Source organism: Calypte anna, chromosome 20, assembly GCF_003957555.1.
Source record: "Calypte anna isolate BGI_N300 chromosome 20, bCalAnn1_v1.p, whole genome shotgun sequence".
Classification (NCBI taxonomy): domain Eukaryota; kingdom Metazoa; phylum Chordata; class Aves; order Apodiformes; family Trochilidae; genus Calypte; species Calypte anna.
The window spans coordinates 10,427,496-10,444,650 of record NC_044265.1 but is presented as its reverse complement, the minus strand read 5'-3'; the positions used below and the strand labels follow the sequence as shown (position 1 = coordinate 10,444,650).

General features: G+C 38.3%; 1 protein-coding gene across 4 annotated transcripts in view; it reads right to left on the bottom strand.

The window, feature by feature from the left end:
• GNAS (GNAS complex locus) overlaps nucleotides 1-17,155 on the bottom strand; it is a 134,644-nt gene that overhangs the window by 21,257 nt on the left and 96,232 nt on the right. For all 4 annotated transcript variants that reach the window (XM_030462772.1, XM_030462774.1, XM_030462773.1 and 1 more), the window contains exon 5: nucleotides 14,529-14,626. In XM_030462772.1, the coding sequence (XP_030318632.1) occupies nucleotides 14,529-14,626 (98 nt within the window). The remainder of the gene's footprint in view (nucleotides 1-14,528; nucleotides 14,627-17,155) is intronic.

The following is a 17,155-nucleotide window of genomic DNA, read 5'->3' as shown; positions in this document are numbered from 1 at the left end:
AGTATCAAAAAGCTATGAATAACAACGGATTTTTGCACCACAAGTGGGTGGATTCCATGCCCCCACACACTCAATCACAACCAGGAAGCAGGAAATCCAAAGGAAAGAAAAGCCAAGATGAAGAGCCCAAGGTGTGCATTCAAGTTCCAGAGAATTTCCACATTCCACTGGACGACTGAAAGTTGTAAGATTCCAGTATAGGACACATGCATTTTGACCATCACTTTGTCTGCAGATGGCAGTGTCTCATGTTTGCATTTTAAATGGCTGAAACCCTAAACTTAAATTATTTATTAACAGATTAAAAATTTCCTCTTCTACACAAAAGGAACGATTAAACAGCCTCAGGAGAAGCACCTAACTAAAACTGACACTAAAAATCACGGGTAGAATTGTTTCAGAGGGAAAGGGAGACTAAGGGAACATAGTACCCTATGAGAAGGGAACTAAGAAGGTATTTTTTTTCCTCAGCTGTAGTGTATATTCCCACATCAACATAAATTGAGGGGTTATGAACCTACCTGGGGCTTTGGCCAATCTTACAAAGCTGTGCTCAATACCAAAGTCTGTTACTTTATAACCAGGCATAAACCCAGCAACCCTCTTATAATGTCTTACTACAAAGAAGCAGGAAAGGATGTAGTGCACCCTTCAGTGTTGCAGCCCTGGTTCAAATAGGTGCTTAAAACTTAGTGGGCATTTGACATTCTCAGCCCACAGATCTAATAATAAATGTGCAATTCAAAGCTCTGCTAGGAGGCAGAGACATGCAGCAGGTCAAGTGGAACGATGGTGACCCAGCTGTATCCTGAACTGGCTCACCTATTGCTCCAATACCTGTAACTATAAACTATGCAGTTTAAAAGTGCTGAAGACAATTCCAGGATTTCCATTTGTTCTGTATTACTATAATTAGAGCTTCCGGATCATGGTTTACAGCAGCAAAGACTGAAAGGTGGAAGAGCCTCAGATCGGATGGGTCTGACAGGGAAAAAGTTTGGAGAGAAAGCTCAATGGTTGTAGTGAACATGAGGTGTGTTCTTGCATTACTTACACCACATCAGGTGCTTACACACTCTATAAACGTTACAACCACATGTGAAACACAGCTTTTATCACACCACCATATTTTAACTCCACTTCCTCTACTCAGCAGCTCATTATTAGATGCACCACAAAAAAGAGTGTTTAAGTGCAGCAACCGATTACACAAAAGTTGATAATATGAAACTAATAAATACAACCATTCTGTTTTCTTCTACATTTTCCAGCCCAAGACATTTTTGCAGCACCTTCAACACACTGAGTGCCCTGTATTGATTGTGATGCTCCAAACTAGTCACAGGTGTAGAGCTATTTTCCCTCACCCCATCCCACCAAAGTTTAGATCCTTCAGCTTGCAAAACTACAGTTTGCTGTTTATATAAATGCACATGCAGAGGAATTCCAAAGAACAGACTGCCTACAAGCAGATGACAAAATTAAAGAAGATCTGAGACACTGATCAGCCATGCCAAAACTATACATTACATCTTAACACAGCTTTTTAAGAGAACATCATTGGAATGCTTCTGCAGATAAGCATATCCTTCTTTTTCAATAGAAAAGAAAAAAATCTCTCCTTTGAATGAACTGACTTCCATTTGAGAGCTATGTTTTATTATCCCATCTTATGGGTTAAGGACAGTAGAATGGGGAAGAAAAAAAAATAAAGACACACGTTTTACATTCAGGTCACTGACTTTCCTAATTGTGGCTCCAAACACTAAGCCTTTAAAATAGAAAACAAAAACAACCACCCAAGCACCACATTGCCCTGCAATAGAATTCCCTCCTATTACCTGAATACATTTTTATCGATCTAAGCTGCAGATATTTGGTGGATTTCCAGTCAAAAGATATCTCAAAGAAGGGGGGAAAAAATTAGCATCACAATTGAAAAAATGCACTTTCTTTGATTTATTACTGATTTCTAAGTAAATACGCAGGGAAAGTGCCATACATTTACATAGCCCTGTATGTGTCTAACTCTGCAGAGTAAAAGTTTCCTTCAGTTTTCTGCATGTCCAGCTTTAATCAGTTATGATGCTTCTGTGATTCTGTAATTTGCGGTACCTTAGGAATACATGCGAAACAGTTCAGAATTTAAAAGATATACTGTTTAAATGTGGATATTACAACCCAGCTCACTCTGTAATCCATAAATCTATAAAAGCAGCATATGTTTGTACAGATTCTAGTAATCACTGAGTTTTGTTTCAAAACCCCTCCAAGTTTAATACAATATAAACATGGTAATTGACACTTCATCTCACAATCTACACTGTGATTTCAATTGTGCACAACAAAGGAACTGCTCATGAGAACTGAAGAGGGTAAATCACACCCCTCATAATAACAGAAACAAACCTGTTTTAACTAGTGTTTGTTTTTAAAAGGTATGTCTTGAATTATTACAAACATCTCTTACAAACTGGTGAAAGAAGAAAAATGTAGTGGGTGCGGCACTAATCTTTCATTTTAAGACTTGAGGGAAATCAGTTTCATATTCTTTAGAGTCATGTGACTTTATCAGAAAACCACAATGCACAATTTTGGCATAATTAGCAGGACCTTCTTAAATACAGCCCAGAAGAAAGCTCTGAGGGAGACAAACACATTTCACATTCATTAGGGAAAGTCAGAGCTGAACTGAAGGTACAAACCTCTGCACAGAACAGTAGAAATCCTACTTATTTTGAGTTCACAGTTCCAATAAAAAAACACAGCTGGGTGTCTACCAAAAATATCTTGGTGACAAATTCAATGGACTGAACACTAAAGTTACTATTTTTAAGTTCCTAATTCTCTCCCAAAACAAGAAGCAATTAAAAAGCAGTGGAGCTAGGGCTTCCCAAGCATCTGCTAAAGTTTGGCTCCTATCGGATTGAAACTGGGAAACTGGTCAACACCTTCCTGATCCTAAACATCAGCTGAGGCCCACACTGAAGGTTTGGTTGGGGTTTGTTTTTTCTTTTAGTTTAATGAAAGCAGTTCTGCTTTGACCTGTCCAATCCTGCCTTGCCCTGTTTTCCCTGCCCATTCCTCAATCACCCTCCTTAGGAGTAGAGAGTGCTTCTGTGCAGCTGCACAGTTTGCAACCTGCCTGCATGAGAAGGTTAAGAGGAAACCAGAAACAGAGCTCATCATGTCTGAGGAGAGCTGGTGAAAATGATAAATGGATAACAGACTGCTTGATCTTAGAGTAGCTGAGGTCTGCAGAGGAGCAGTGAAGTACTCCAGAGGCAATGGTGTAGGGTCAAGGATCATACCTAGGAAAGAGCTCTGAAGACCATAAAGGAATACAGAACACAGAGCATATTGATAACAAAATGTGTGGATCCTAAAGCAGTTCAGCTTCATGGAACAGAGATGAACAGCAAGTCCTCCAGCAGAAATTGTGAAAGGAACCATTCGGCCTGAAGCAAGAGAAGAACTGAGGCTGTACACCTTAACTGCAAAACCTGTTCAGCATGGGACGTATACTGATAGGCAGAGCTAATAAAAGACTAAAATAAAATAAACAGTAGACTCCAGCAGGATCAATTAATTCCTGAGACTCAATTTGATGAATATCCAGAGAACAGCCACACTCTTTATGAAGCTCTGTAAGAAGATTGCCTTGCCACATATGAAAGTTCAAGATTCCGTAACTCTTCTACACCATCCCTGATTTTGTAACATCATAATGAGCAATTAAAATCCAACTGAGAGGCCTTAATAGCAAAAGTGATGGACAGGGTGCTCCAGACATGTCTGCAGCTGCAATATACAAACAAAATATACAAACAAAAATGGCAAAATAGCAGAAACTTTGGGGATTTAAAATGTGTATTACTATTTTCATTTATCTGTAAAGACTACCCAGGCTGCAGACGTGCTTTGGTTTGTTTTTTGACTGTAAAAACTTGAATCTTTGGGCCAAGACCACACAGCACTGCCCAGCCACCTGAATCAGACTGGATGCAGCTCCCACCAGCACCAGGCTCCTCGGGCAGACCCTCCTCCAGGATCCAAGGCTCTTGCCCTCCCCCAGCTGCAACAGCCTTGCTAAAATTAGCCCTCGATAGCTTTTACTCTGGCTGCAGTTTACATAAGTCCTCTGGGGGAAGGGGAACCTTGCAGAGTACCCAAGGCACTTCTCAGCCTTCACAGAAAATTTACTGGGCAGCCAACACATTTCAAGTGTAAATTACCATCCAGAGATTGAAACCTCTCCCTTGCATAATGAATACACTACAATTTAGCTTTATTAGTGGATATCCTTCTCAGAGACTTAGTGAGTGTATCACAATACGAATATAGTTAACACAGAACTATACTTATACCAACTAATTTTAACAGAATTCAGCTACAAAATCAATGTATAATATACTATAGAGTAATCATTTAAAAATAGTGTTTCAAATCACAAAACTTATCACTGAAATTCTGTCTACAAAACTATTCTTCGTCAGATGTAAAACTAGCTAGCAATTTCATTTGGTTTATTTAGGATTTTGTCACATACTGTAAAAAAATAATTAAAGAATACTTAGGTTCAGTTTCAGTTTGATAAACTTATTTATCTAATTAAAACTTAATCTATTTTTTAATTTTCAGCCTGCTTTTCCTGAAGTTAGGATTTTATGACCATGTTCTCCGCATGCAAACACATGGTCTCAATAAACTTTTGAGCCTGCTGGTAAATTTTTACCAAATGTACTGCAGACATCTTAGTCAGGGGTCTCTCAAAAATAATAAATTCAGCAACACCTGTGAATGCAGGCAAGTATCCAGCCAAAAAATTTTTACATTTATGTCCCCAATGAAGGAAAAGCTCTGGTATAGCGTCAAATAGTGGATTTCACAGAAAAGGAAAAGGAGGGAGAGAATGTGCAAAGTCAACTGCAGTGAGTGCTCCCTCTCCCTGGGACTGGCAGTGATATATTTGCAGCATTCCAGCCCAGAGAATAATTAGGAATCGAACCTGGTGCTCTCACACTGTACCAACAAATGTACTGGCCCCATTTCGTCCTTGCATCAGAAATTTTCTGTTGCCTCCTATCTTTTGGAGCACAGTTACTGTTAACTCCTTTTTTAAAGCAAGTCTTCAGTAATATTTCATAACATCTTTTATGTCTGATTTGGTATTTTCCCAATTGTCAGCTTCTAATCTTGAAATGTTCCTCTTCTGCAGCAATACAGCAAGAGCGATACGGAACTCTTGCAAAAAAACCCAACACTCCACACTGCAAGAGCCCTCGTGTTTGCTGATGGCAAACCTCAGAAACAGCCAATCCCAAGGTCAGGCAAAAACTTCCAGCAGCTCACCCAGGTGAGTAAACTGCAATATCCTAAACACATTGGTCACACCCGTTCCCTGTGTGCTGCTATCCAGCACCTCCAAAATGCCACTACTCCAGCAAGCCCTTTCCTGCTGCAGCATTCCCAGTGCCTCCCCAGCAGCCAGCCCCAAGGGGGTCCCCTCGCCCCACAAGCACCCACAGCAGCCCCCCCATCACTCCAACCACCAAAGCCACCCCAGCAATACCAGCTGGGCTGTTCCATGGGTGATGCAAAAATGATGCAATCAGTGCCACGCTTTCTTGTTTCCTCCAGCCCTTATTTATAGCTTGCCCTGTAGTTTGTGCCTGGATCTTCCTCCTGCGGGAGGGATTCCTACAGAAAGCTGCTCCAGCCTATAGGGAAGGCTTTGGTTCTGCTTCCTTCTCTATTGTCTTGAATTTTATGTTCAAATCACAGCTTAAAACAAACCTCCCACAGGGCTTTTTCTGTTTGCACAAAGGGAGGTTGCAGAAACATGAGAGGAAAGGGTGAGGGAAAATTCTCAGAAACTAGTAGGAATTTTAAATGCCATTTTGATTCATTCTCCAAACTTGACAGCTAGTTTTTGTACACCACTACAGTAATCCAAGACCACCATATCATTAAGTCCAATGCTAACAATGCAAGATATTGTTTGCTCTGGTTTTTAATGACTTTGAGAAATTTAAAGTAAAACTGAGAATGTTTTTAAAATTAATGTAAAAAGTCAATAAACACAGGAGCATAGTACACTCTTAAGTGCATGACAACCTTGCAGAGCTTACATAAACACAACACCACCTCTTATTTTACCTTTTCATCCTAAATAATTCATTTTAACACAGACTGCTACCTGTCTCCCCAAAAAGCGGAGGATTTAAGGCTTACTGTTACACAGTAATCTACTGTTTTACTGCTTCAGATTTACTTTAGTATGTGTTTTTTTAAGAGCAGAGATTACAGAAGTTTCACCTGCCCCAGTTATTTTTAGAGTGAATTTGCTGCACTTCCCTACCATAAAAAAGCAAATACTGTGCTTAGTGAAAATAAAAAAATACAGAAAAAAAAAAAAAGGGCAATAACATCTGCCAGAACCATGTACAGTGAAGGCAAGCCAAAGCATCTTGAGCTTCCAGTAGTCACGTAGCTTCGCCAATTGTTCTACTTTCTGAATGTCAAATCTTGTCAAATGTTGGGCCAGTAAAGGCAGCAATTGTGATGTATCAGCTTTGCACTTGTAGCCTGATATGGTGTGTACTACAACAGTGAGATCCCCTCACTCCAGGAACACGTGGCATCACTTAAAGGATGACAGGCTGCTCGGCAGAACACCCAGGAATCCATCCTCTCAGTGGTCTTTGTGAAAGCTGTTGTTTAACAAATTAACTCACAGAAGGAGAAACTCCATCTGCTTTACCTATAAGGATGAATCCAGACTAATGAATTTATCTTAAACTTTGCAACCATAAAGCAAACCAAATCTGTGTAGTAATGTTAGTAGTTGCATTTAATAACCTTGTATAAAAATGCAACATATTATTTCTTGAATAATGGTTTTGTGTCAAGTCTGTAACAGCACAATAATGGCTCAAACTGGATGGCCCATTGAGTCAGGGCTTTGAATGTATACATGAAATCTTGTTTACTAATATATTAGTTCTTTTAAAAATATCAGTCATTTTAATTACACAGAAAATTATTTATATCTCAAATTCTAACAAATAAATTAACTAACTAACCAAGAAAAATCAACTCTACACATCTTCCTGATTAAAAGGTGGCAGCTCTTTAACTGTTTTGCGTAACTAACCCCAGAGGCATTTTGCTTTAGGTATACACATGTATACAAATCATAGAGTTATCTGCAGAATAAGCAAGCTGCCCCTATAGTTCACAAATTCTGCTACAGATTCATACCTATCAGCAGAGCAATATTCACAGCACCTCTTCCAAAAAGCTCAGGGGATAAAAGATGTACTTTTGCCATTCAAAATGAAATTTATATGTCAGAGGAAAATAGCGGTCTACTGAAAAAAAAAATCATGTGGACATCTCAGGATCACATAGGAAAATTACTATTTTATGGACAAATTTTATTTAAATACAATGTTAACATTCATGCCAAAATTTAAAAAAATACCCTGGAGCAAGGGTGTGCCTAACCTGAGCAAATTGTGTGTGTGTGAATTAGTTACTGAAAAAAGGAAATAGCTCTTGTATGAGCAAATATTCCATTTGCATGTGAAAGCACATGTAACACACTGAGCAATAAGCACTCATAGCCACTAACTCAGACACCCAGGAACACCTGCCCTAGGGTTTGTCCTTAGCTCCTGCAGGCATTACTAAGTGATGAACTTAAACCAAAAGGCAAAGTGTGACTATTTCAATGCAGGACTGGGCCAAGAAATAAGGAAAAAAGTCCCACCCCAGGAAGGGTCAGCCCTGCCTCCAGCTGAAGGCAAACCCCTTGCAAATAGATACAGAAATGAAGTTGCATCTACAGGCAAAGGCTGAAAGGAACTGACACGTTACAGATGTGTGGAACAAATGAGAAATAAAACTAATGAATGAAGGTGATGGGTGCAGGGGGGTTACAGGTAGCAGAGTGAGTGAAAGTGGAGACAGAAATGGGATTCCTGAAGCAAACAAACTTCTTCACAACAACTGAGGGTGATGTATTGGGAATCAAAGGCCTGTGTTGACTTAAATTATTGGAATTTTGGGCTAGTAAAGGTCCTCCTGCCATTATGCCTCATCACCTTTAGCACTTTCATTTACTGATGCTCTATTTGCAAGACTCCAGCAAGCTATTCCAGGGCACCTTTTGTTTTATTGTGCTTCATACTGGGATGTAATTAATTTTGAAGACAGAGAAGTTTATCTGGGGTTGAGTGTAGCTTGAAATTACAAATTTATGATTAACTGTGACAACAGTGGGAACATGCGTTGGATTCATAATCCATTTATTGGCTAAATTTAGGTAATCTGGTTTTCACAGTGCTTGCCAGCAGGCACATCTCTGCTATCGACAGTCAGCAAGAAAGGGCAGACACATGGAGTATTCAGGTTTAATTCAGCTACTTATATATTTGGACTCATTTTGCTGATGATGACTCCACTGAAGTAACGCAAACACAAACTGTGCTTCACATCATCTACAGCAACCCATTTCTCCACCAAATACCCCACTGGTCTGCAAAGAAAATGTAACCTAGGCTGTATTAGATTTTTAGATTGAAATTTAACCTTTTTAAAAACATGGTTCAAATTAGAATAGGGCAGATTTAGATTAGATGTTATGAAGAAGTTCTTCACCATGACAGAGGTGAGACACTGGAACAGGTTGCCCAAAGAGGTGGTGGAAGCCCCATCCCTGGAATTTTTTAAGGCCATGCTGGACAGGGCTCTGAGCAACTTGATCTCATGGGAGGTGTCCCTGCCCATAGCATGGGGGTTGGAACAAGATGATCTTAAAGGTCCCTTCCAACCCTAAAAATTCTATGATCCTCTATTTCTTCAGGCTGAAAAAGAGTAGGGAGAAGACCCTAATTCAGTTATCTTGAATAAAGTAAGGTGGGTTTTAGAACTAAGGCTAAGGATTAGAAGTTAGATTATCTGGGCCTGTTTCTTGGCTTGCTAAAGACTTGACTCAGCAGTAGGCAAGCTCATGAGTTTTAGATCAGCTAAAAGGGACATGAATATTATTCTTCCTCATGGGAATGTTTAACAATGTAACTGTTAATGTCTGTAAGAAGTTTGTGTATGCCAGGAATATAGGCCAGGGAAATTCCTGTCCCATTCAATGTGAATACACAGACATGGCTCGCAGAGCTGGAGGAGACAAGAACAACTACGCTGCCAAAATCATGACTGGAAAGAAAGTAAAAATAGATTTTAAAAAAGTATTAAATAATATGAGCAAGAAACTAGACTAACAGTAGTACCCCTGATACATCAGCCACTTTGTAAAAAGGTGAGACTTTCGGCAAATGCACTTTACTACATGTGCCATGAAGGGAACTTTGTTATGAAGTGAAATCAACATGGAAGAAAATCATTAAGTGCTCAGATCGGAGCTCTTAATTACCCTCTACAAGTCAGCAAATCCAGAAATAAAACACACCATAAATCTTAATAAAAATATAAAGAATTTACAACCCATAACAAATTAGAAATTAAAAAAACTGTGTGTCCACATCTGCTGATCCTTTAGCAGCCCTGCACAGCAGTTGGCTAATAGCTGCACTCCCCCCCTTTCTTTGATAAATATTTTAAAAACAAACATCTTTAAAAATACTTCTCATAAAACTCTACTGGAGCAGCCTGGCAGAGTTTCAACCTATCAGAGCAGCTCTGCTGGTGCTGAAGTTCGAGCAAGGCGACTCTGTACCTAGAGCAGCCACCTCCCCGTGCCTTCTCCTTCCCCGAAATGGCCGGAGGCAGGAGAAAAGCCCGCACGGCCCGCAGCAGGAAATAGCGTGAGAATGGGCTCCCTCGTGCTGCTTCCAGCCCTTCCTGATAGCAGAGGGTGTGAAATGGGTTGCAAAGACTCTCTCACATTATTTCCTTTTCCACTCCAGCCAAAACCAGGAAGCGTCAGCTAGGAGATATGCAAGGAAAGCGTAGCGTAAAATGAAGCACAAAATCAAACTGGTGGACAAGGTCAACTAAAGCAATAATTCAAGGATCTGTGAGCACAGCCTAGTATTAGCAAGTCTAAAAAATGCACTAGGAAGCTCACGTTGATTGCTTTTTATTTGCTACATAACTAAATCAAAGGTTACTGACATGAGAACAGTTTTCTTCGCGACATGCAGAGTCTTTGGGTCAGACCTTAGGAAACGGCGCTTCGTGCCACAAACAGCACAGTCATACGGGTGAGATTCTATTAACTCTGATTACACTGCTGCATATCTGTGAGGCTTCAAGAACAGAGCTCACCAAATGAAAACTGAGGTAGAAGCATTAGCAACAGCAATACTTCAAAAGAGATCGTGTTTGTTTGTATTTGACAGGAGGCATTTATTTGACAAACAGGTCTGGGAACATCATGGTGGAAATGCTTCCTATACTCATAATATTAAGTATGATATTTTAAATAAAGTGCAATTCTGTATCTTCAGGGAAGAGATAGGAAGGATGGTAAATCATTTATATAACACCATTTGGGGTTTTCTGTATTCTAGACACTTCTGTGTTCTTCTGTTTATTATTAGCCAAGAGCAGTGTCACATGGCAGCTTTAGAACAAATATTCGTTCTCGTCTGTAGACACCCCAGCAAGATGCAAGAGCAATGAAGCTTGGTCTCCTCATGGATAATGCCCCCTTCTCACAGCTAAAATACCTTCCACTCTGAGAGAAAGCAGTAACAGCCTCACAGACCATCTTGTTCTAAAAGTAGAATTGGAACTAATTACTTTGAAAGACCAGTTAAGAAAAGGGAAACAGCCTCCTTTCCTTTCTCTGCCTCTCAAGACTGTAAAATATGCCTGGGCAGGAAGTACAGTAAAGCTCATGATGAGCAGAGGCAGCTACTCTTTCCAAACGAGCAGGGTTCCTCTGAAGTGACATTTTCATTTAGCCAGTGAGCTTGAGGATAAAGGGCAGAATACCAGAAGGGCTCTCCAGCAGATGAGGTTACTGGCCAGGCCTCCCAGCTTCACACCTCCAAAGTTCTCAACTGCAGTTTAATGGAAAGCCAAAGTGGTACCCGTGGCTTCAGTTGTCTTCCTTGAGCCAATGCTATCAGGAACTTGGTGGAGCAATGTTAATAGTGCATAGTAACATTAACTTCTCATGGAGAAACATTGAAAAATTACTGTGAGCAGGAAGCACTGTTGTACTCAATGTCATTGCTCAGAAGCTCGTGGAAAAAACCTCTCCAGACTCTAAACACTGACATTGGAGTTAGACACCCATGACACACTAGGCAGAGAATTATATTCATTCCCATTTTCCTGGGAAAGAGCAAGCAACAAAAAGTTGCTTCCCCTTCATCTTTTGTTCTTCTTGAAGAGCTCCTCACTTGTTCATCAGTTAATTCCATTCTTTCCTGCATTTGTAACTGCAATAAGCTTCCATCTCCCCAGCATCTTTCTTTTCAAGATGCTCCAGCATCCTCCAGCTGTACCATGGAGTCCTTAATGCAGAAAACATTCTGCTGGAATGTAGCTAAGCTGCCTACACAGAGAACCAATTTTTACCCATGGAAAGCATCTGTGTCAAACAGAAGTAAACTACCCAAGTCCTCATGGCCTTCCCAGTACCACACTGCCACCATTGCACCATTAACAGAAGATGTAAATAGGAGAAGGGAAAGGACTCTGCCAGTTCCCAGGAGACAGCAGGCAGGATGATGGGTGCTGCCTGCACCCCCTGCCTGCAGTGTGCCCACTGCCTGGGACAGGGGACACAGACTGTCCCCTACACTCTTCAAATCCTGGAGAAAGCTCTGCATATATTTGATGCAGGTTTGGCAGAAATAGAAATTCATCACATTTTGGCACTAACACTTTTGAAAGCCAAACAAAGCCCTGCAAGATATACACTGTTCCCTGTTGGAAGACAGACAAAATTGATTTTTAAATGTTTGGCAGAATCTCCTCACAAAGCTTCCTATAGATAACTGTGTTACTTCCAAGAGTGAATAAAATCTTTTTAAAAGAATGTGGAATGTTAAATGAGCCCATACTGAGACCAACTTCACACTATTCAATTCACATTTCAAAAAAATGACAGTTTAAAAAAATTAAAAATTTTTAAACAACTATAAGAAGTTAATTTTTGAGAACAAGAAACATTGCTTAGAATTTTAAAGTAATCCACAGAACAAAGAATCCATTAATATTTAAGAACTCATTCTACTTTCAAGAGCAAGAAAGGGATTTTGGGAAGCTGGATTGATCTTGAAAGAGAAAAGCCACTTTTCTGCCTTCCACTTCAAGTATACTTTTTCTGTTCTGAACAGGGACTTCAAAAGTGTTAAGAACCCCAAACTCTTCTCTGAAAGAACTGTCAACCCTAAGACAATTTGCTCAACTTCTTCTTTTAACTTCTATTAGGCCTAATAACAGTAGCTTGTACTTTCAAAGAAAATAGCTTTCACTTGATAAATCTCAGCTACCTTTTATATTTTGCCTTTGCTACACTTTTTTAGCATATTCTCATCATGCTAATTTCAAGTTATCAATCAGTCAGATTATACAGGAAGTTGTTTTTGTCAGGTCCCTTTAAAATTTCGTATGATAAAAGCAAGTTCAGAACTTCAAAGTGATGTTAACCTCCAAGCAAACCTTATGCCATTAATAAACTCCTACTTTGTATATTGTTATAAAAACCCAACAACACTGCACAACCAGAAATGACAGGAAGGGCAAGAGCTATCAGAACTAACAATTAGAAAGCTCCTTCTGCAAGAAAATAATTCTATATACTTTATTCTAAAATTGAATAATTATTAGAATTTTAAATTATTTTTAGAATAGATAGCAATGGTATCTTAAAAATAAATCTGTAATTTGTTAGCAATGTACAAAGTTTATTTTTGGCTCAACTACCCATGATGCTGAATTAAGTATTCCACTAGATGGAGCAGGATGGTAAAACCATCATGAAGGCCATCCCCCTTGCTGACCCATGAAAACATTAATGTCCAGCTTTCAGGGATGGTAAGAAGTTTAGCTTTCTTCTGTGCATTCAGGGCAAAAAGAAATTAATTCCTTTTTCCAAAAGGGCAGTGCCAACCCCCCTTAGTGCTTAACAATGTCTACTTCTTCCCATCATAGAAGTTGACTAGAAATAAACACTAACCAGAAACAAGCAGATAAACAAACTCTATCAGACACAAACAAACAATATAGGTTTTCCCCATTTTTTGTGAGCTTACATTAGAAAACAAAATTTACTTGACAGTTGACAGAAAATGAAAATCTTGTAGTATTTATTTTGTAGCAACTGAACTTGCAAAAAATATCCATGTAATGATCAAACATTTGTCACCTAATGCAAAAGACATCACTATGCATGAAACAGATTCACACTACAAACGATGGCAAAACTTCAGAGACTCCTGAAGACCTGGAGCTGTGTAAAACTATCTCCCTGCTTTCTTTTCAAACAGAATTGTTTATTACCTTTAACTCTACTTAAGCAAACAAACAAAATAACCTTTTGGGGCTTTTTCACTAAAGTTTTATTTCACCAAATGTTAAGAAAAGCAGTAGTAGACAAACTGCTGCTTTCCATCATATTATTTTTTTTTTTAATGAGAAACCTGCATTTCTTTCATACTTCAACCTTAATTCAACTTCTCCAAAGGAAGCAGAGTGAGTTCAAACTACCAAAGAACAGTTTTAATCATTACTATTCCAAAATTAGATGGAATGGCAATATAACTGTTGCCATATGACTGTTTCACAAGTCCTGAAATTCTTGCGTACACAATGAAAATATCAGGAAAGGTCACGATTATCAGAAACATCTTGCCATACAAAAACTCTGAACCATACTATATTGCTATTTGTGATAACTGCAAATATGCAGCAGTCTCTCATGGCAATAATAATTATCACCATGGCATAATAGCAGAATATTATTAACCATCAGAAATGTGTATGAAGGCACATAAGCAGAAATCTTGGTGACTGAATGCAGGCTCCTCCTGCCTGATTTCTTTCTTTTCAAATACCAAAAGCAAAAGCTAAAACATGGACATGTTTCACATCAACACACTTTGCAACTTCCTAAAGCTTGCTGCAGTATCTGAAACTGTCATTTGGAAAGGAACTGGTTTAAGTGGAAAATGTAGGAAATTTGAGACTATTTGAGACTACACAGTTTTTCACTGAATCAAGGTGTCAGCCTGTATTAAGACCACTTGAAAGCATTTACAGTCTTTTCAATCTTGATATTATTGTCTAGCTGAAATGCCAGTTTTTCCTGCCTTTCTGAATTTACTACCTTTTCTGCTTTAGTGGCAGAGCTGGATTAGAGGTTGTTCCAACTCTGATAATTCTGTGATTCTGTTAATAGCTGATTGCCAAGAATATATTATGTTGCATACACTCCTTTTGCAAAGTAAGGAAAAGTAAACATCAAGACTACCCATGTCACGGTCATTAGCAATTAAAAAAATTGTATAATTGCAGTCAATATACAGCAGAAAAGAAGCAATACTTACTACTGTGCACAGTCAATCAGTTGATATTCATTAGATCTCTCGTAGCAGGCTCTCACACCCTCATCTTGCCAAAGTGTTTTTGTATGTTCATAAAACTCCTGGAAGAGTAAAAATAGCATTAGCAAAATGGATTTACACATGAAGAAAATTGGCAAAAGGCAACATATCATTTACCACAGTAATGCATGGCAGATGGCAGCACATTTAATAAAAAACTGAACATTTTTTAGAACCTGAGTACAATTTCAGTTGTCTCAACTGTTTCAGCTTCGGAGCTCTGTAACCAAAAAAACCTGCTACTCAATCATTTTTATGATGTCCAACTACAGATTGAAAGAAGGGTTTACTTTTCATTAATGGATATTCTTTGGCATTCTTAATAATCATTAATAATTCTTAATAATCATTAATAATTCTTAATAATCAAAATACTGTTTGGTAACATTTGTTCTTTAACTCACAATTCCACTGCATGTTTTATTTATTTGGATGTCAATTTTCCCTCTCCCCACCCTTCAATGAAACACTGCTTCTCAGAAGTCCTTACATACAGGTAAGGGTACAGTGATTATATTTCACTTGACTTTCCAAATCAGTGAATATCTTTGGAGATTATATAGGTACCTGTATCTTAAAGTATGCACAGAATTTATTCTTTTATGGTGTAAAAGGATATTAGACTATAGAAGAAATACAGTGCTACGAAGCTGCGTTTTCATTGTGTCAACCTTAAAAAATGTAAGTCAAGAAAGATAATGAAAGCAGACAGCCAAAAATATAGTGCTTCAGTTTTGTTGAACCTGTAACACAAGTATAAAACACAACCAGAAGCCTGTTCTCTTTTGCAGACACAAGATGCACTTTGTCTCCAACAGGGGTGTGTGCAATAGGTAACGGTATTTCTGGCTTCCAGTCTAAGAACTTTGAACAGACTTTAGAAGAACACCAGCAGCCTAATGACTTAAATACACACACCACTGTGGGCACTACTTTTATGAACAAACATAGATTAGTCTTTTTTTCTAGATTGCTAAATAACACCTGAACTGTAAGAGAAAAATAATGCTTTAAATGGGATCTTAGAGATGCATAATGCATCTTAAAGCAATCTAGTGATGTAGATTTTCAAATCATCTTCTTTTTGGCACGTATACAATGCATATGTTGTTGTGTAATTGTGCAATACCAATGGTGGCAACAGCCTATCAAATATAAATTTCATCTCGTTTTTATTGCTATTGAATATTCATTAGCTGCACATACACAAAAACAATAGTAAATGCACATGACAGCTAAAAACCTTTACGGTAAAATTTTTTTGTAATTTCTTTTAAGAAGATTACAAAGTTTTAAAAAAGATTACAGAGTTTTAGATCTATCTTTTCGGTTCTTTTCCTGCTTTTATGAACTGTTCATAAACAATCCAGTTAAATTCCTTTGGTTAAGTTGGTAAGAAAATTTTACTTGATTTTCAGTATTTTTAGATTGTACAACCATCTACTGTTAAAAGAAGTAAAAGACGAGTCAAAAATCTGAATTCCAGTCCTCAGTTTTCTTTCTCCTATTGCTGGAATTACACTCATAGGATGCTTTCATTTTGAAGGTTTCATATTTTTGGCATTTGGGGGCCTGTCAGTTATCTTCAATCTCCAGCTGTATCACTGCACAGTGAAGAAAACATCTTTCCAAAGCAAAATGGAGTAGAAAGATAAAGGAGAGGATCTCACTGTATTTGAACCAAACCCATTGTGGGACAGCTTTAAATAGGTATTTTCAAAAGTGTAGTCTAATATAGAACATCTTATGACTCACTCAACTTATTACTACAAAGCTAGGAAACTGAAAAACTGAGTTATCAATGGCATGGGATTTTTTGTGCTGAAACAGCAGCTGATTCAAATGGACATATGCCATTTCAATTTCCCATCAAAATAACTTACACCAGACTTTAGGTAGTTAATTAAATTATTTGGCAGAGATATGTTTCTCAAATAGACATCTACTTGAAACTGGGGTCAGCATCTGCCAAGCCAACTGCCTCCAAAAATATCTCAAAATACTCACTTCATCCTTCATTAAAGTAAGTAAAAAAAATAAATCATGAGGCAAAGATAAGTTTTCAGAAATTGCAATAAAACAGAGATTCTTCCATCACCTACAAATGTACATTTAAAGTCAAAAGAGGCCATGTCTTAATGAAAAAAGACACAGCACAATAAAACTTTGCTCAAAAAATGAGACCTTGTTTGTGTCTTCCTAGAACAAATTAGCAATAAAATTCTTAATAGTGCCTTTATGTCTGTCCTGCTATTCTGAACTATAACCAGAATACTTAATGCAGTCTTTTCAATATGGTTGTTAACTGTCCATGTGAGGTGGAAAAAGAATCTAAATCCATATTCTTTGAACTTTTTACTGGCATTTCAAAATCCTCATACTGACCAAGCTTACACAACTGGAAGGTGTTCACCAAAGAGAAGCTGGAACCAGGCTTACAGACTTTCTCTCTTGCCATATTACAAGCCTACTTACTACACTAGTGATTGATTTCAATGTAGTAGCTGGTTGCAAAAAAGATTCTCCCTCCTTCCTGATACACCTACAGTAACCACAGTTCTGAAATAACA